Genomic DNA, 20,742 nt, shown 5'->3' on the forward strand with positions numbered 1-20,742 from the left:
TATTAAAGCACTTGGATGTTTTACATTAGTTTATTTAGTTAGTATTTCTCATTATTTTCAGTGATGACTCTCATTAGATTCTCATTACTGTCATATACATTAACGAAAATAATCCTGTCCAGCCATTTTTTATTAAAATCAGCATGAATTAAAGAAAGTTGTACAAAAAGGAATGCCACCATGATGTATACATATTTTGAAATGTAAAATATGCATTTTTCGGGTAATTTCCTACTTTTATTTAGATTTGGGGGTGATACATACCCGTACATGATCTTGACAGTGTTCTTAATATTCCCCCAATAATATTTCCACACATGAAACATTTTGCTCTGAAGTTCATCCACTGACAAAACTCGCCCCCTCGTGGACTACAACGATAGAGTCGAAATAAACCAATCAGATGCGTGAAAACTCGGAGCGGACAGACTTCCATGACGGACAGTTGTCCGTGATCTGCTCTATTTTTGCAAAGGGTTTAATACATTAAGTGATTCGAGTTCGCTCAAACCTACAAGAATCGTCGAAGGAAACGACAAAGAATAACATCACGCTTCATGCAACCAAATATATCACCACTGACAGTAGGCTACGAAATCAATCAAAGCATCGGAGAGCGAGGATAGACAGCAGACGCGCGTGTATATGTTGACATGCTGACGCTGGTTAGTCCAAACGAGCAGGTTATTCCAATTGCATCAACGTAATGTATATGAACGATTCAAATGCTTCGGTTTGTGCGTGCTTTAGTGTGATGAAAGCTCCAGTGGGTGTCAGAATGATGAAGATGCGACACCTGTAACCTGCACAGCGGAGTCACGTGCCAATAAGGTAAGTTAAACAAGATTTATAACATTAAAAGCTGGTATAGTGAGTTGAGAGGCAACAGATCAAACCCTTTCTATCTGGAACGAGTGTTTGTTCTAATTTTGGTTTCGTTGGTTTTGATTAGTAGGACAGACTTGGTGTAGTCTAATGGTTACGCTACGTCTGGCTCTGGCTGGTAACTGAAAGGTTGTAGGTTCAAACCGCATAAAGGCGGATGAAGTATCACCATTGTGACATTGATCAAGATACATAACCTGAGGTTACTCTACTATAGGGGACTGATCTTGTAATAAGTTATTTTATGTCAACTAAAGGATTTGTGATTAGGAGTTTGTAGCCTTTATATTGTGATGCAGATTTAATTATTTCATATTAAATTGACAAAATTTGATTAGGCTATTGTTCAAGCTGTACACATCTGGCACCACAGCTATGCTTCTTTTCCAAAATGTACAAGACAGGGTCAGAAATTAAGGGGGCGATCAGGACAAAAATGCCACTGACAGTGACAAAAATGCCTCCGAAATTCAAAATATATGGTCAAAAAATGCCCCATAATGAATTCATCTATTTACTGTAGGCCTAACTAAGTATACATATTGTTGTAAAAAGTATAAGTTGATGTTGATTAAATGTATGCTTAAGAGGCTATTACATCCTCAATCTAGTTATTTGTTTTGAGAATTTAATCGATTGATTAATTGTTTTTAATTGTTATCCTTTTATTTCAAATCATAACAAAACACGGCATGGCTGCATCATGTTGTGGGGGTGCTTTGCTGCAGGAGTGACTGGCGCACTTAACAAAATAAGATGGCATCATGAGGAAGGAAAATTATGTGGATATTTTGAAGCAAAATCTCAAGACATCAGCCAGGAAATTAAAGCTCTGTCGCAACTGGGTCTTCCAAATGGACAATGACCACAAGCATACCTCCAAAGTTGTGGCAAAATGGCTTAAGGAAAACAAAGTTAAGGTGTTGGAGTGGCCATCACAAAGCCCTGACCTCAATCCGATTGAAAATTTGTGGGCAGAACATAAAAAGTGTGTGTGATTAAGGAGGCCTACAAACCTGACTCAGTTACACCAGTTCTGTCTGGAGGAATGGGCCAAAATTCCAGCAAATTATTGTGAGAAGCTTGTGAAGGCTACCCAAAATGTTTGACTCAAGTTAAACAATTTAAAGCCAATGCTACCAAATACTAACAAAGTGTATGTAAACTTCTGACCCACTGGGAGTGTGGTGAAAGAAAGAAAGAAAAGCTGAAATTAATCATTCTCTCTACATTCTGACATTTCACATTCTTAAAATAAAGTAGTGATCCTAACTGACTTAAGATAGGAAATGTTTTCCACAATTAAATATCAGGAATTTTGAAAAACTGAGTGTAAATATATTTGGCTAAGGTGTATGTAAAGTTCTGACTTCAACTGTGTCTTTTACTTGATGATGTGCAAAATGGACAAAAAGGTGTCAAACTGTAACAAACCAAACTTTTATCAAATATTCAAATATTTAGAAAAAAAATGTACAAACATTTTCTAATGTAACATGTATCAAACATAAAGTATAGATGTACATAGGCCTACTGTCCTTGTTATGAAAAACTTGAGCGCCTGAAATAATAATGTATAGACGGAAGTATTAGCTTTAAAAAAAATAAAATAAAAAAATTGTAAATGTAATTTTTTTTATAGAAGTTATCCTACTGTACTCTGAATTCTTAATGCTTTAGAGACGTATTAATTTTCCGTGAAAGGATAAATTGCATGTAGCGTGTTTCTTATGGAAACCGCGTATTCACAACGCAAGTTACGCAACGCATATTCCGCATATTCTGACTAGCGCGTCATTTAGTTCAAGTTCACATGTTCATTCGTTTCGTTGTGCAGATGTAAGTTGTTCCATAAATGTTGTGGATATATTGATGAATCTCATGTGTACATAGGATGTGTTTGAATGAGGTATTTACCCCGTTTTAAAGTGGTTCATTTTGCCATTGTTAGCGTGTTCAACTCACGCAGCTCAAACGGTGAAATGCCCAACACACTGGATTAATTGATTAGATGAATCCACATCTAATATCTTCTGCTATTTACTCATTATCAAGATGTTTCTTCTTCTGTTTATATCTGGCACTGTTAATATCTTGCAGTATCATTTTTATCATCATATTTTTGTCAACAATATGCTTTAATAAAATAGTTTAATTATCTTAATGATGCACCTATTTCATCTCGTCTAAGTTATCGTTGATGAAATCAAAAAACCTTTCGTTAATTAATGTTTTCGTCAGTGATTTCGTTGACGAGCTTTATAATGTAAAAATAGCCTGAAGTCTTTCCAAACACTGAACTCGAATCAACAGTATCACGAGTTTCACCTCTTAAATTGCTAAGTATAATACAATACAAACATTAATAGTCGATAAAACACTTGACTAATCATATTATAATATACTGGGAACTGGCGGTGATTACAGAGAATCCCCTGTTCTCAATGTAAAAGCACTTTGAGTGTAGTGTCAGAAAACTGTACAATTCATTCATTCAAAATATGTAAATAAGAGTGTTGTTTATCTTCATCAAATCAAGTAATATTTCATTTTTTTAAATGTTTAATCGTATAACATGATAATATTAACATGAAAATAGCACGTTATGACTCTGAATTTCTCCCAGTCATGATCACACAGGCGATGTCCAGGTAACCTCAAATCAGTGTTGAAACACAGTGTAAGTAAAGTGTTCTTCCGCAAATTGCTTTAAATTTTACATTTCAACCACAGATATCGCTAGAGAGCACAAAGTAGTGCAGCTTTAATGGTAAAGTTAAATTCTGACCCTGGCACAAGGTAAACATCTCCTTTATAACAGGCAAAATGTAACTTTCTGTGTATGTGGGTGGTTGACAAATAACATTGATATCAACTTATTCAACTTACGGTATGCAACATGAAGATTTAATGTGACTGAAAATATAATGGAAAGTATATATATTTGAAGTTGCCCACCTCCCACCCCACTTGTAGCTTATTTGCAGTTCAGTTAAATAGTCCTGTGGTGTGACAAATTAATTTTGGCAAATACAAATTTTCCATCACGCAATTAATATTAGGTTATAAATACTATTATGTCATGTCATGTAAACTACCCACTTATATTAACATGGGTTAATGCGGTTAAAAGATATATGAAGCAAAGTGTTATTTGTCACAGTTGCAATCATAGACAGGTGAGGGATAAAAAGTAACAGATGTTGTGAGCCTCAGACATTGTCAGTAGTGTCCAGTTTAGCTGTCCTTGCATTGCAGTATATAATTAAATACTTTACATAAGGTGGGAAACCTGTGGACTAAAGTTTTATTTATATAACAGCTCCTGTAGCTTTAAGGGATAGTTTTCCTTTGCTACTTGTTATTTATCTGGCTCATTTATCCAAAGTAACACACAGTACAGTAATTATAGAGAGAGTACCCCCTGGAGCAGTCTTGGGTTGGACGCCACCCTCAAGGGCGCAGTGGTTAGACGATTCATGGATCCGCCGTAACAGTTTGAGGCTGCAACCTCTGGGCAGGTAGCCTGGATCTTTAACCACAACGTTGTTGATTGTTGTTGATTAGGTGCATGTTGAATTAATTAGACATTGGTTGTGTGTAAAAGATACATTCTTGAGCACTTTGTTTGTTGTAATGAGGTTGCTGGCTGCTCAGTGGAGTCTTTTCTTTCTTGTTTTATGACTTCTAAATAATTGCATGCATGTGAGGTATATTTAGAGCAATGATCTGGAGCCTGTCCACGAGTTCTCACTCTCTTAAGAAAATGTGTACTGACAAAGAAAGACAAAAACGCTATATGGCATCATGCATCTGTGTTTAAACTTCGACCCCAAACCCTAACTCCTCCCTTAACCATGCTCTCTCTCTCTCTCTCTCTCAGTCAGCTATTTCGCTTCATGCCCTGACATGTTAAGGAGCAAGAGGGGAGGAGATAAAGGACCAGAAAAACTGGTAAGCAGCTGGGACACAGAGAGAGTATGTGAAAGGAGGAGGAGATTTCAGCCCGGCCAGAAAAACCATTAGACCTCTGTGGAGGATGAAATACATTTGAGGTGAAATTCAGATTTTCATTGAGGAAACATAAAGGGAAAAGAAGATACAACATGTGTCGAAGTAAGATTTTGTGGTTTTCTTTCACTTTCGCTAACTGTCTCTCTCAATGTCTCTCTTTTTCTAACTTAAATTTCTTTATTACTCAGGACAGTTTAAGTTTAGGGATGTGTCAACACTGTGAATCACCTACATATGAGCTACATTTTCACTCAAATGCATGTTTGAAAGATATGTTCTACCCCTCTCTCTTTCTCTCTGTCTCTCTGTCTCTCTCTCTCTCTCTCTCTCTCTCTCTTTCTCTCAATCTTTAGACAGACTTTGACAATTAGAGCAGAAGACAGACTGTTGTGCAAGCTATTTAACTCTAGCTTTGTGTTTGTTTTATTTAACAGGGCTTCTAACTAGCAGAATGACTTGGACTAACGACATTGCAAAACACAAACACACCTGCGGTCAACAGTCATCTAAGGACACTATCTCTGACTCACAATCCAGCAGATCTTTCAATACCAGACATTTGCATACAGCCCAACAGAGCCATCTGCTTTTTCTGTGCTAACTGCCATGCAAGCATTGAAAATCCCAAGAGTATATACTTCATTTGTTCTATGTAGGACTATGGAAGAAGGTACATTGTCATGGTTCGTTCCGGTTCGTCTCCAGAGGGCCAGATGAGGGGCATGTTACCCAGCTTGTTACGGGGCCGGCAGTTCTACTGCCGTGAATGGGCCCTTGAGAAGTTACAAAGATGGCTAGAGGCACGAGATCCCTCCAAGGGAGTGGAGGGAAAGGTCCATGCCCCTCCAGGTGTGCTAGTGACCGGCGGCCCGGGTACCGGTAAGACTGCCCTCTGTACAGAGTTGGTTTGGCCCCAGTCAGAAGCATGTAGGGCAGCAGGTTTGGCATCACGGTGTCTGGCCTGGCACTATTGCCAGCGGGAGGATGCTGGCAGTATTGAAGTGTGGAAATTTGTGTTGGGGCTGGTTGAACAACTGAAGGAGAGCCCACTTCTCGGACCAAACTATGCAAAAGTGATAAGAAGTCCTGCCATTGCTGCTGTCCTAGAGCCCATTCACTGCCAAAGAGCACCTGATGACACGTTTAAAAGGTTGGTGTATCAATGTAATACAGTGTTTGGACTGCTGTAATAGTACTGTCTTGCTCTACTTACTGCTCAGTCTATTAAACCATTTCTTTTTTTTTGAAAATCATGTTAAAGTATTTTATTAGGTGAACTGTCCCTTTAACAGTTAACAGCCTACCTTTCTTTTTTTAAATAAAAATGTAAGCCTTTTTTCTGCTCTGCAACAAATTATTCACTATTCTAGGTCCCTTTAGTTCTGCCTTTAGTTTTTAAGCATTTCATGTTTGCTCTGTACTCTTGTGAGAAATCCCAGATGTTTCACAGCTATGCATTTGGTGTTCCCTCACACACTCCCTCTGTATTTCACATTGTTTATGCAAGGAAAATGACACTTTAGCAGGGCCTTTGAATAACTTAAACATTTCTTTGTGATTGTAGTCTAACAGAGTTTACTTAAGTTATCTACAACATGTAATAGTCTCAGGCCCAGAACATTTTTAAAGGATTAGATCACCCAGAAAGGAAAAATGTTTCATTATTTACTTATATGACTTGCTTCTGCGGAACACCAAAAGAGATATAGGCTGAATGTTGAGCCTAAATCACTATTCACATTCATTGTATGGAAAAAAGATGCAGCGAAAGTGAATGGAGACTGAGGCTAACGTTCTACTGAACATTTCCTTTTGTTGTCCACAGAATAAAGGAAGTCATATGGGTTTGTAACAACATGAGGGTGATGAAAGGATGACACAATTTTCATTTTTAGGTGAACTATCCCTTTAAATTAACAACGAGTTATAAGATCAAGTAATTAATTAATGTTTTGTGTGATTGATAAATCTTATGTTATCAGCACCACTTTTTCTGGTCTAAATTACAGTGGCGTCTTGCTTAAACAGGGTTTCTTTTATTATTTCCTACTAAACCCCCATGCACCCCCTATATTCTTCTCCTCCCTCTTTGTCTGGTACCCTTCAGACCCCTCAGAAAGACGTTCTCAATGCACAGGCAGGAAAGGGGCCATTGTTCTGCTACATATATTTATTTATTTACTCCTCTCATCACAATAATGATGCCTATTCACAGTTTTCACAATAGTCCAGCATTCAGTGCAGATGGATGACGCTATTTACAACCTTCAGGGGGGAAAAAAGGCAAAGACGGATAAATGTGCTCCTAGTTTGTGGAGTCGGGTGTGTCCCTTGGTGAGGTCGCCATGCTGACAACTCTTTCTTTTCATTCTCTTTTTCGTCCTTTGGTCAGTGTTTGCACTTTGCTTACACTAGTGCTTTCAGTTTGTCCCTCACAGAGATGAGGTACAGGCCCACATTTCACATTTCCATTACGCATGCTGACAAACTGCTGTGATGTTTTTCTCTGGTCCATGAAAGAGAATGTTAGAAGGGTTAGTTTAGAGGTGAAATGTGAGAGTCAATCCCTTCTGTATTTACTACCATACTGTCTGATGCACTTAAGCTATCATTACCACAATTTAATTGTTTAACACAAACAACCAATGATTTCCACTTTGAGGACAATATTATGAGGACATGTACTGAATTTCTATAATTTAATTTTGTACACAAAAAGGATTATTCCGGGTTCAATACAGTTTAAGTCTTGCTGTGGATTACTACAGAAAATAATTTTGACTTCTTGTTTCTCAGTTCTGTAAGCTCTGCAAATCAATTTATCTCATTCTTAGTTTAAGTTCAGACTCCTTGTGATTAGGGGTCGACCAATATGTTTTTTTTTTAAAGGTCGATGCCTAATCTAGAGAGCAGGGTGGCCGATATAATGCCGATATATCAGAAAAGTTAAAATAGTAAATAATATTGCTCAAAAAAATGTAATTTTATTTAGCGCTATATTTACTAATTTTCACACAAAATGTTGACTTTGTAAAAAATAAAATCTTAAAAAAAAATTAAGATAAAGATGTGTTTTAAGTGGTATATAGCAGTTTCTTCTTGTTTCTGTTTAGTCATCCAATTTTAGTAATTTATTTGCACAAAGAAATTGTTAATATATTTCGAAGAAGGAAATGACAATAGTGCACACAGTTGTCTAGCAACCACGGATGGCATGTGCTCATTTGCATTTTGTCACAAAAGACCGAATCAAACTAATTGTACATACAATGCAATGGAGCGCTTTTACTTTGAAGTTGCTCTCACGCGCTAGTGCGGATCTAGCGAGCAGCAATCTCCTGACAGTTTAAGTGGCCCAGATCGCCTGCTTGTAGCGTCTTGGACTGGCCATCATGAAACATTCATGAGACAGAGAGAATAAGGAAATGCTGGATTTGGGAAGTTTTGTGAGGTTTGTGAATTACATATGTTTAAAAAGGTATCCGCATGTTTATATTTACTTTTATATCATTAGACAAGACAGTTAATAGAACAGGGAAGGGTTGAGGAGAGAGAGAGAATTAAACTTGCATGCATTTTAACATAATGAGCTCATATACATCTGTCGCAGCTCTGATATGCAGGATGGTTTAAATGAGAAGTTGGTGAAGCCAGTCCAATATTGTTAGGGTGACCAGATTTCTGCTTGTGGAAAACAGGCAGGCCCCCTCAGCAAAAATGAAATTGACGTATCCTTACCTAGGCGCAGATCAATGCAAAGTAGAGGGGGCATCCACATCTATAACTGTTTATCGTAAAATGCAGAGCAGTCCAGTCCAAAATTAAGACGTACGAAAAGCATTGCCTTCATGAGTTGAGATTTATCCAGTGTCCATGCTGCATTCATTAATGAGAACACACGCTCCACAGATGCAGATGTCCCAGGCAGGCATAAAACAAACTCCATGACCTTGGCTAAGACTCTGAAGTTGATGGTCTTTCTCTCCAGCTCACAAAAAACATCCACTCAGTGATGCGATTAGTGACAATGTTTTTCGCGTAAGCCCACTCATCAAAGAGCGTGGTTACGTCAATCAAACTGAGAGTGGGGATACTGGAGTAGAACTGTTCGAGGCTGCTCTGAATGTCTTTCCACTCTGGGATGTCTCTAAGTAGGGCCCAATTAAGTTTTTCTGTGTTCTCCAATGAGCAGCTCCAATTTTGGAGGTAATCCACCGATGCTGAATAAAAGTTTCTCACTGCACAAAAGAAATCATCCGCGCGCATGTCACCAGCTTCAACCAGGGCAACTAACTGCTTTTTAATGTCAGAGGTTATGAATGATTCCTCCAGCATGGCCTGCAAGACTTTTCTCAGGCCATGATTGTGCAAAGCCACTTCTGTGGCTGATATGTGGTCTTGCTCTATTATCTCCAGTGCACGGTTAAAAGTGGCTGTTTGCTTGAGTGCGAAGCCAATCCAAAGTTTAGGGCAAGGATTGCTGAAAATGTCTCTTAGAAACTTTGGGCATTTTTCTTGAGAAAGAAAGTATGCACACAGACCATTGAAAATGTGTAGTATTCTTTCAAGAGCTGGACCAAGAGAGAGGAAACATGTTATGAGGAGGAGGAGGGCGTGGCCGGGCCGTAAGGATACACGCCTGGCGCTAAGTTGCCTTATCACTGGGAGGGAGATAAGGGAAGAACCGGGGATGCCAGAGAGATAGAGACACATGTGGCCGCTCTGTTGCTGTGTTTTCAGTTTGATGTTCTGTTTTATTAAAGATTTGTTGTTTGTTACTCCGGTTCCTGCATCCTCCTTTCCCGAACTGTTACACATGTGTTGCCATGCTGCAGTAATTTCTGATAGTCCAGCTGCACAAAAGCGAGTACATTGCATATGACAGCTTCAGATTTGGTGCGGGCAGAAGAAAATTTTGGATCATACAATTTCTTGATCAGTTTCAGTGCAGTCAGCCGACTATTGCCGTACACAACAGAATGATAAGCAAAAAGTCCATCACTTGCGTGCACCTTTTCAGATTCGGAACTTTGCTTCACAAAAAAATCACTAACACTTGGTGTGGCACACTTACTTTTAGCAGCATCCACATGCTTTTTTGTATGAACATGCTGCGTGGTGTTGGTGCAGCCTCCATGGGCGATGGAAAAGCGAGCTCCACAAATCTCACACCTCACTTTACTAGGCTCCTTCTTTGACTCCTATTTTAAAAATTTTAACTCTTTTTGAAGATCCTCATTAAATGTAGATGCATGCTTCCTTGACATTTTCCAGCCACATTTTCATCTGTGTGCCCTTTCAAACTGACTCTTCAATCAGTTCACTAACTGGACGTCTATTGATAGGGGATTGTGATTGGATAGTTTAATCCAATCATGTACTTCAAATAACACGGTGTGATTTTATTGCTTTTACAAGCCGTATCCATGGCTACCTTTGATTAGAATACTCACGTGAATGAGAAAGCTGTTTAGGTGATAGAGAAATTTTAAGAGACGGGAAATATGGGACAAAACACGATTTTTTTCTGAATAAGTCAGGACACTAGAAAAAGTGCTTAAATACGGGACTGTCCCAGGACTTCTGGCCACCCTAATTATTGTGGTAACACAATGGCACATAACAGCAAAATGAACTGTGATTGATCATTTACATGTCTCAGACAGCTCCTGTACGTGCAAGCAGATGATCGGTGCCCTCGTGGCTTGAGAAATGAATCAGCCAAACAAGAAAATGTATCGTCCGATACGATAATGAAAAAATTTAAAATATCAGCCGATTTATCGGCATCTGCAGTATATTGGTCGACCACTACATGTTACGCGTTTTGGCAGTGAGGACTTGCAGATGGTTCCAGCTAAACCAGTGCTGGACTGCAAACCATGCCTGACCATGACCAAATCTTTAAACTTCCCTTTCTGTTCACAACTGAAGTATAACAAAGTCACTCCAAACATTCTCTCAGGCTCCTGCCTGATCTAACTTAACCCTTCACTGTTGAATAATACCCCAAAAGTTTGACCTCTAACTAGCGGGACCAGTTCTGAGGTCAGAGTTTACTCATAGCCTGTCTTTTTGAAAATATTGAGACAGGAAGTACATTAATTGTTTTTTTTTTGCCGCAAGCTGTGATCTGAGCATGTTAAAAGGGCATTACCTTATCAAATGGTGGAGATAAGGTTATGGCATGCTGTTTGATAAACACAGCACATATATGATTTTACATTTTATGGCGAGTGTGTGGAAGAGGAACAATTTGAATCGTTACCCAAAATAGACAATGTAAGATGTTTTGTTAACATTTTACTATTAAAGAAATCAAGTGTGTATGTTCATTATTATTGTAATATGATTATTCTAAATTGTAATTGAAAGGAAAAACTGGTGAGAATTTACAGAATATAATCATCTTTATTAACAGGACAGCATGTAATGCATGTGTTGATAGTTTACCTGTAGGAAACTGAAAGTATGATCAAAAGGTCTTAAATGGTTTAGTGGCAAGCACTCATATCTGTATGTCCGGTCCAGCAGCCTGTTATTATGTAAAATGAGACAGTGTCTGATTAAGTGTTTGATAAATAAAAAAAGCCAATCAAACAATGAGGGATGCAGGTCAGTGATGAGTACTCATAGTAGCATACACAAATGAACATGAGTCTGATAAGGAAGCAGCACCTTCTCGCCGTCTGCAGGTATGCCCTGGAAGCAACAGGAAATCACTGAGCTTCCATAGCACTGTGTCTGCAACCACACCTCAAGTCAGAAGATGTTTAATGAAACAAGGAAAATGACTGATTGAGAATAACAGAGCTTAATGGGAGTTTATTGGATGGATGGGAAAGGAATTTTTTTATAAATTCTCCACCTACATCTGAATTTAGATGAAAATTCTGTCATTATTTACTGACCTTCATTGTTGTTCCAAACCTGTATGACTTTCTTTGTTGGAACACAAAATATGTTACACAGAATGTTAGGAAGCCTCAGTCACCTTTTGCTTTCATTGCATCTGCTTTCCATACAATGAAAGTGAATGGTGACTGAGGTGTCAGTCCCCAACTTTCTGTCTTTTGTGTTTCACAGGAGAAAAAAAAAGTAAATGATGACAGAATTTAAATTTTTGGGTGAACTATTCCTATAAGTATGACACTTTTACATATTCTTTACAAAAAGAATGCACACTTTCTGCACTCCTGTTTCCTTTCCAGATAAGGCCAGCTTCAGTTCTGAATTGACTTTCATTCATGTGTGAAGGTATGGTCAGGGAGCCTAACTCAATATATATTGTAAAAGTCAGGTGTCTGTGTGGTTTACGATGACACTGGCAGCAGTCATTTGCTATCAAAGCTCTGGCTACAGAGTATGAAATGATTGTTGTACTGGCTTTCAATTATGCATTATATGTTCGTATAATACATTTTACCTCTTTTTCTTTTTTTTTTCTTTTTAAGGGCAATATTAGAGCCCCTCTTGCTCTTGACACCACCGCCTTACAGTGTGTTTATAGTGGTGGATTCACTGGACTCGGGGTGTTGTGGAGGTGATGGTGTTGGAGAGGGGTTGACATCAGGAGATGGGGCCACTCAGAGTTTCTCTATTGTAGAGCTTCTGCTCAAATACGTACAACTCCTGCCCCCTTGGATCTTGCTAATCTGCTCTGCACGTCGTCAGAACAAAGCTATTTGCAAAATGTTCTCAGGTAAATACATTGGGACTGCTTGATTAACAAACCACATGGCATAATCTTAGGACTAGGCACTCATTAATATTATCCATTTATTTAGCATAATTATCAGCATAATTTAGCCTCTTTTGTGAGATGACTATATTTATTGCTCATGTCTTTGGAGTGTTGTGCACTGCTTATCTTTTTTATTTATTGCTTATTTACTTAAAATTGTATACAGGTTCTTTATGTTTTGTGTTGACAGCCCATGTAGTAATGACTTAATGTTCCTCATACCTAGTACAACCACCCAAATATTTGGTAAACACTTATGATTCATTATTTCTTTATTGCTTGCTTTCTGTCCATTTATCAATATATCCTCCAGATTTCTTGAGTAATTTGTTTTTGTTTATTTCTTGGCTTTGTAGTGTTTTGTTTTTCACTAAATTAAATGACTTGGTCCCACGCACTCATTAGCTCTTAGTGTATTACATCTTAAGTAAAGAGATAAGTGGTTCACAAGATTTGCGCACAAGTTGTGTGTACATTTCTGCCTTTGTAAACAAATATGAATGCAAGGTTCTTAAAATATTGACTTGAAAAGCCTTAAAGACCTTCATATTTTACCTGTGCTCATGAGATGAAAAGACTGGATTTAGATGATGCTTTAACCGTTGATTGTCTTTTATTCTGTCTTTGTTTAATTTTTGTCATTACACTGCTGCCACATCTCATCTTTTTTCTCTTTACCCTGCAGGGTTTCGGAGGTTGTGTCTGGATGACTTAAGAAAACCTGCAACTGTACGAGACTTACAGCAATATATCCTGCGGAGACTTGATCGGGATGGGGCTCTAAGAAGACAGCTTACACCAGAGACTGCTGAAATGCTTAATCTTTTGCATATCAAGAGTGGTGGATGCTTTTTGTTTCTTGAACGGGTTCTAGATGGTGTTGCTCAAGGTCTAGTAGGACTAAGAGAAATTCGGGACATTCCAGGCACTCTGAATGGCCTTTACCTTTGGCTCTGTCAAAGACTCTTTCCTCGAAGTCTGTTTGTCCATATCAGGCCTTTGCTGAATATCCTTTTGGCATCTCCACAACCTCTAACAGCTGAGCAGCTCTACACTATTGCCAGAAGCCGTAACTCTTACCTTGGGCTTGGAGACTTTCAGTCACAGATGGTAGCTCTGGCATCTTTGTTTGTAGATGGCCCTGAGGGCAGTAAACTCCTCTTTCACAGTAGCTTTGCAGAATGGTTAACTGATGTTAAATACTGTACACAGAAGTTTCTGTGTTGTCTTAAGGACGGTCACCTTTCTTTGGCCATGTCCCTCTCTTTTCGAGCCAGTAGTTTGGATACAGAAGAGACTTGCCACCTGGCCTACCACCTCCTTAATAGTGGAGTTCATACAGAGAAACCAGCCCTTCTGGAATTGTGGTTGCTATGGACTGGGGTTCCAGCTCTAAGTAGTGGCAGAAATGATGTGCCACCACCACCTCATACTTCTCAAACACCTGTTTTGGTTCAGCAAGATGTACTACAGCTCTTGAGGAAAAGTGGAATTTACTCTGCAAACTGTTCTCAAAACAATACCTCTAGTGTGAGGGTGCACTGTGTTGGGGGAAGAGGCAGGATTGTACGGCAGGCATTGCAGAGGGAGGACTCTGTGAGAGCACTTCTTGACAGTGGTGTCAGTGTGAACCGTACAGACCCATTAGATGGACGGACTTTATTAGCAGCTGCAGCTCATGCTGGACTTGCTGATGTAGCTAGATTGCTGTTATGCCATGGGGCAGACCCTTCACTGAATGACAGTCAAGGGCAGACAGCCCTAACTCTTGCTTCCAGACAAGGCCATGTGGGTGTACTGCAGGTGTTGCTGGAATGGGTCCAGGAGCAAGGGATCAAAAGTCCTGTTGCACGAGCCCTGCTGGAGCATGCAGACAGTGAAGGATGGACTGCATTGCGTTCAGCTTCATGGGGTGGCCACAAGGAAGCTGTGAGTCTCCTTCTGGAAGCAGGGGCAGAGATTGATGGCTGTGATTCAGATGGACGAACAGCCTTGCGTGCAGCGGCTTGGGGAGGACACGAGGAAATATTACTAACCCTTCTTGATCATGGTGCTGAGGTAGACCATTCAGACCGTGAAGGTCGTACTCCACTAATAGCTGCAGCTTACATGGGTCATAAAGAGGCAGTGCAGATCATGCTGGATGCAGGTGCTGATGTCAATCTTGCAGATGGGGATGGACGGACTGCACTCTCTGTTGCTGCATTATGTGTGCCATCAACAACTGGAGGACGGGGGCATGGAGAGGTTGTAAGCATTCTGCTGGAGAGAGGCGCTAATCCAGAACATAAGGACAGAGATGGAATGACCCCTTTACTTCTGGCCTCATACAAAGGGCATGAGGAAGTGGTGGAACTTCTCTTGGAAGCTGGTGCTGATGTGGATGAAAGCTCTGGAGTTCATTCCTCTGCTGTTACTCCTCTTCTTGCAGCTGCAGCTATGGGGCATGCTGGCACAGTTAACCGTATGCTGTTTTGGGGGGCAGCAGTGGATGGCATTGATGGAGAGGGCCGCACTGCTCTCTGCTTGGCTGCCGCAAATGGTAGTGTTGAAGTTGTAAGAGCACTGCTGGACCGAGGATTGGATGAGAATCACAAAGATGACCTGGGCTGGACACCATTGCATGCTGCAGCTTGTGAGGGCCACAAAAGTGTGTGTGCAGTATTGACAGAGCGAGGTAGCATGGTACGTGTAGGTGAGCTTGATGTAGAGGGCCGGAGCCCTCTAATTCTGGCAGCACAAGAAGGGCACTGCAGCACAGTCAGGCTCCTACTGGACCGCAAGGCACCCATCGATCATCGTGCATATGATGGACACTCTGCAATCAGTGCAGCTGCTTTGCAGGGGCATAGGGAGATTGTAGAGCTACTGATACATAGAGGGGCTGACACTGATGTTCGAGATGCTGAAGGAAGACCTCTTCTTTATTTGCTAGTTCTGAAGGGCCATTTAGATATGGCAACACTGCTCATAGAAAAAGGTGGTGTCCCTCTGGAGTCAAGAGATGTAGAAGGACGAACTGCACTCCATGTAGCAGCTTGGCAAGGAGACCTGGAGGGTATCGAGCTGTTGCTGAAATATGGAGCTGACACAAATGCACAAGACCTCGATGGTCGGCCACCTTTGCACTCTGTGGCATGGAGGGGTCATGCAGCTGCTGGTAGGTTGCTCCTTAGGGCAAAGGGTCTCAATATTGACCTGGCTTGCAAACAACAGGGTGCCACAGCACTTAGCATTGCTGCTCAGGAGGGGCATGCTGAAATTGTAGCCATGCTTTTAGAGAGAGGTGCAGAACCAGACCATGTGGACTGTTATGGTCGCAGCCCAGTGAATGTAGCAGGAAAACGTGGTCATTTTACTATTGTGCGAATTCTGGAGAGCTATGGAGCAAAGCCCTTTACAGGTCTCATTCCATTCTCTCCCAGTGATGCTCCCAACACTTTTTATCATTCATCCACAGTAAAAAGCCAGGTGACCCTGAGCTCAGAAGAGGTGGGTGTCGATGGAGTTCCAGCCACCACTTCTTCATCCTCGACCTCATTTTCTGCCTCCTGTTCTCCAGCTTCCACAGCAGAGCGTTTCCACTCCATGCCTGCCTCACAGACCTCCTCCTCCACCTGCTACTCCCATTCCACAGTTCAGACAGTACCTGCCGACAGCCTAAATTTCATCCAGCAGATACAGCAACATTCACTTCCTTGTTCCCGTAGTCGGCCTTCCACCTTGCTTCATCCTGGCTCCAATCCTGCCAGACTTCAGGGCAGAGTTTCAAGGCACAAGCAAAAGGCTGCACCCAAGAGCAGTCCCACACACAAACAGTGCATCTTAAATGAACTGCTGGATGCAGACAAACCCTTAAAAGGACTTGGATCATCAGGGGATGTTGACTTCCTCTTAAAACATAAAACTCCTTACATCATAGATAATGTGATGGAAAAGAGCCTTAAACAGGCTGGAGGAGTAGACCTAAAATGGAACTCAGTAATGGCTTCCTTGGGAGTAATGATGAACCAAGATGGCGCAATTAGACAGACAAAAATTAGGGAAAGCCCCCCTTTGGGGTATCCACCTCTTCATCTCCAATCTCATGCACAAAGAGATGATTTATGTATTCAAAAGACATCCACATCTCCAACAATTGACCTTTTAGCTATTTCCTCACCTAGTGCCTTACCTGATATGTCTGTGTTTAACATGACAACAACTGACCCCCAGCTGAATCTCAAACAGGCAATTAAGCTGCAGTTTGAAGGGCCAACCAGTGCAGTGCTTCACAAGCGGGAAACCCCTCTCTGAGGTGAGACATTAACTGAAGTTTCTGACATAATAGACCATTAAATTTGTTCATTTTCATGTCAATTTAAAGTATTTTAATTAGTAATTTACATATTTGGATGTGTTTTATGCCTATATTTGGATGTGTAATTATGCTCATATGTTGCCTTTCAGGAGTTGTCATGTATGCCAGATGGAAGCGCATTGTGCTTTGAGCTGCTATCTTAATGATTTGCACTTGGAATGTCAGGAATGCTAATGACAGCCTCACTCTTTTGTAGGAAAACCTGGGAATTTATGACTTCAAGGAGTTGAGGGTTGTGTGGGCAATCACTGCACTGTGTGTGGGAAGTGTTGAGAATAGAGGTGGATGGCAATGAGAGTCAAACTGACCTCCACCTCTCTCTAATCCATTGAGCCTAAAGCGCAAAAAGGAGAGGAGAGACGGAGGTAGCCTGCAGTTCAAAGGATCAAGCTGTGTACATTCCAAAGCTTTTCCTCTTCATCCCGTCACAATGGAGAGCAGCTGGCACTCTCTCATACTCACACATACAATCACAGGAAAATATATTTACGTTCAGAGGGACACTTATGGATATTTCCTCTGTTGTTATTGTGCATTTTCAAAAGTCGCCATAGTTGTACCCTAGGGATATTCAATTGAAGACATTACTAAACTGTCATAGACAGCACAGCTATTCACTTTTTCATCGTGATTCAATAGTGCCAGGTAATGGAAAGAAATTGCACCTTAATTTTATATTGACGAAAAATGAGAGCTAATGAGAATGAGGCCAAAATTTAAATAAATGTATTTTTAAATAAAATTTTAAAATAATAAAAAATACGCCTTTTGGGTGATGATATGTAGATTGCTCAGACTCACACCTTGGTGTACCCAGGAATGGACTTGCAGGGTCAAAAGGGCTTCTTTAAAAGCGTATGGTTACCACCACCAAGTCTAACTGCCACAGTTGCTTTGTGGCTTTGTATGCCAGATGTTTTTTGATGACTTTATGATTATGTGTCTGCATATACAGTTGTGCTCAAAAGTTTGAATACCCTTGGAGAATTGGTAATATATTTACCATTTTTTTTTTTTTTTAAAACATGAGTGAGCAGGCAAAACACATTTCTTTTATTTCTTATGGGATTCATATTCAGCTGTAGGTTATAACAAAATGGCACAATCATAAAACAAAACACGGCAACAAAGAAAAAAATGAAATGACCCCTGTTTAAAAGTCTTCATACCCTTAGTTCTTAATACTGTGTATTGCCCCCTTTAGCATCAATGACAGCGTGCAGTCTTTTGTAATAGTTGTCTATGAGGCCCCAAATTCTTGCAGGTGGTATAGCTGCCCATTTGATTTGGCAAAATGCCTCCAGGTCATGCAAAGTCTTTGGTCGTCTTGCATGAACCGCACGTTTGAGATCTCCCCAGAGTGGCTCGATGATATTAAGGTCAGGAGATTGTGATGGTCAGTCCAGAACCTTCACCTTCTTCTACTGTAACCACTGGAGGGTCAACTAGGCCTTGTGCTTAGGGTCATTGTCATGCTGGAAAGTCCAAGAGCGTCGCATGCGCAGCTTTCGTGCAGAAGAATGCAAATTGTCTGCCAGTATTTTCTGATAACATGCTGCATTCATCTTGCCATCAATTTTCACAAGATTCCCCATGCCTTTAGAGCTCACAACCCCCCAAAACATCAGTGAGCCACCACCATGTTTCACAGTGGGGATGGTATTCTTTTCACTATATGCCTTGTTGACCCCTCTCCAAACATAGCGCTTATGGTTGTGACCATAAGCTCTATTTTGGTCTCGTCACTCCAAATTACAGTGTGCCAGAAGCTGTGAGGCATGTCAAGGTGTTGTCATTTGTGGCATTGACACAGTAAAGGCTTCTTTCTGGCAACTCGACCATGCAGCTCATTTTTGTTCAAGTATTTTCATATTGTGCTCCTTGAAACAACCACACCGTCTTTTTCCAGAGCAGCCTGTATTTCTCCTGAGGTTACCTGTGGGTTTTTCTTTGTATCCCAAACAATTCTTCTGGCAGTTGTGGCTGAAATCTTTCTTGGTCTACCTGACCTTGGCTTGGTATTAAGAGATCCCCGAATTTTCCACTTCTTAATAAGTGATTGAACAGTAATGACTGGCATTTTCAAGGCTTTGGATATCTTTTTATATCCTTTTCCATCTTTATAAAGTTCCATTACCTTGTTACGCAGGTCTTTTGACAGTTCTTTTCTGCTCCCCATGGCTCAGTATCTAGCCTGCTCAGTGCATCCACGTGAGAGCTAACAAACTCATTGACTATTTATACACAGACACTAATTGCAATTTAAAAAGCAGCAGGTGTGGGAAATTAACCTTTAATTGCCATTTAAACCTGTGTGTGTCACCTTGTGTGTCTGTAACAAGGCCAAACATTCAAGGATATGTAAACTTTTGATCAGGGCCATTTGGGTGATTTCTGTTATCATTATGATTTAAAAAGGAGCCAAACAACTATGTGATGATAAATGGCTTCATATGGTCACTATCCTTAAATAAAAGTTTTTTTTTGCATGATCAGTCATATTTTCAAAATCAATGCCAAAATTTCACAATTTCTGCCAGGGTATGCAAACGTTTGAGCACAACTGTATGTTACTACCCTTTGGCAGTATTTCCATCGTTGGGCTGAATACTTACCATTGATGAATCTTGGTGTTCTGTACAATGACATGGTAATGGTTTCTTTTTCCATTATGGTCCTGAGAAATTAGGATTAGAATGAAAATAACTGACAAGTGACCAATCATGAGTTGCCATGTCACTAAAGCTGTTTGGCTACAGGGTTCCTCTCTCTTGAATACGGTTCCGTGCTGAGCAGTCTGTGCGGGGAATGGTTTATCAAACTGTACCGAACCAGGTTCTAATGCTATTGGTACCGTTACCATGCTCAATGAAAGTTAGATGTTACTGTTTGATAAGCAAAAAATAAAAAATTGAGGAAGGTATGGGTGATCTCATGAATGCTCATTAAAGGACAAATAGATTTGAGTGGGAGGATAAAAATAGGGGTCACAAAAACGAAGGAAGCGAGATGGGGGAGTGATGTGAATTTAACACTACCATAAGTAATTTATATGTTTATACTATTTTGTATGTAACATTTTATTAAGATGCACTAATTAAAACAAAAGTTTATGATTACACTTTCCTGGTTGATGATATGACTATACTGCGTTTGTGTGCATCAGATTATATAGTATCACTCACACATGTAAGACACATAAGTTTACTTGACTCACATTTGTTCATAATAAACATTTAAAGTATTTACTATGCTATCATATTATTAAAATGACTGTCATCATTTATTCACCATCATATCTTTGGATGCATGTATCCATTTCTTCCATGAAAATATAAAAGAATATTTAGCCACATTTCTTTGTGTGTTGTATACAGTTCAGATTGTCAATCTCAAAAAGAGCAAACGACACCATAAAAAGCCTGTAGAAGACTTGTAAGATAGTCTATACATAATACTTTTTATTTTTTGGTGCTTTTTATTTTTGGAGCTTGTCTGAATGTTTAACCACTTTTCATTGAAAGGAAAAAAGTGGCTGGAACATTCAGCAAAATATCTCATGCTCCACAGAAGAAAAAAGTCATATAGCTTTCATGAAGGTGAGTAAATGAAATACATTTTAGGGCTGAACTATACCTTTAAGTAGGTCTTGGGGCTTAAGAGAATTCAGATGTTTTCTGTCCCTGTTTCCATCTGTTGGGATGTGTATTTCTTTTAAGGTATAAGTGTTAAGATGTCT

The 20,742-nt window shown here is 40.0% G+C and overlaps 1 protein-coding gene across 4 annotated transcripts; it reads left to right on the forward strand.

Annotated features, from left to right (window-relative positions):
- The first annotated feature begins 318 nt into the window (after positions 1-318).
- LOC127448209 (ankyrin repeat domain-containing protein 50-like) lies at positions 319-20,124 on the forward strand. 4 transcript variants are annotated; one of them, XM_051710574.1, is made up of 7 exons: positions 320-665; positions 751-831; positions 4,769-5,001; positions 5,334-6,049; positions 12,354-12,601; positions 13,329-16,940; positions 17,200-20,124. In XM_051710574.1, exons 4-6 carry the CDS (start codon positions 5,580-5,582, stop codon positions 16,937-16,939), a joined length of 4,329 nt encoding a protein of 1,442 aa, XP_051566534.1. In that variant the 5' UTR covers positions 320-665; positions 751-831; positions 4,769-5,001; positions 5,334-5,579; the 3' UTR covers position 16,940; positions 17,200-20,124. The 4 variants fall into 4 exon arrangements, with proteins under 4 accessions (XP_051566533.1, XP_051566534.1, XP_051566532.1 ...); XM_051710573.1 differs by having other exon boundaries at positions 319-831; positions 17,093-20,124; XM_051710572.1 differs by having other exon boundaries at positions 320-831.
- The last annotated feature ends 618 nt before the right edge of the window (positions 20,125-20,742 follow it).

Source organism: Myxocyprinus asiaticus, chromosome 11 (genome assembly GCF_019703515.2).
Source record: "Myxocyprinus asiaticus isolate MX2 ecotype Aquarium Trade chromosome 11, UBuf_Myxa_2, whole genome shotgun sequence".
Classification (NCBI taxonomy): Eukaryota; Metazoa; Chordata; class Actinopteri; order Cypriniformes; family Catostomidae; genus Myxocyprinus; species Myxocyprinus asiaticus.

Excerpts from the sequence above, each read along its gene's own strand:
- LOC127448209 (XM_051710573.1), top strand. The coding sequence starts at position 5,580 with ATGGTTCGTTCCGGTTCGTCTCCAGAGGGCCAGATGAGGGGCATGTTA. Across the intron at positions 6,050-12,353 it reads CCTGATGACACGTTTAAAAG|GGCAATATTAGAGCCCCTCT; the intron begins GTTGGTGTATCA and ends TTTCTTTTTAAG. Across the intron at positions 12,602-13,328 it reads TATTTGCAAAATGTTCTCAG|GGTTTCGGAGGTTGTGTCTG; the intron begins GTAAATACATTG and ends TTTACCCTGCAG.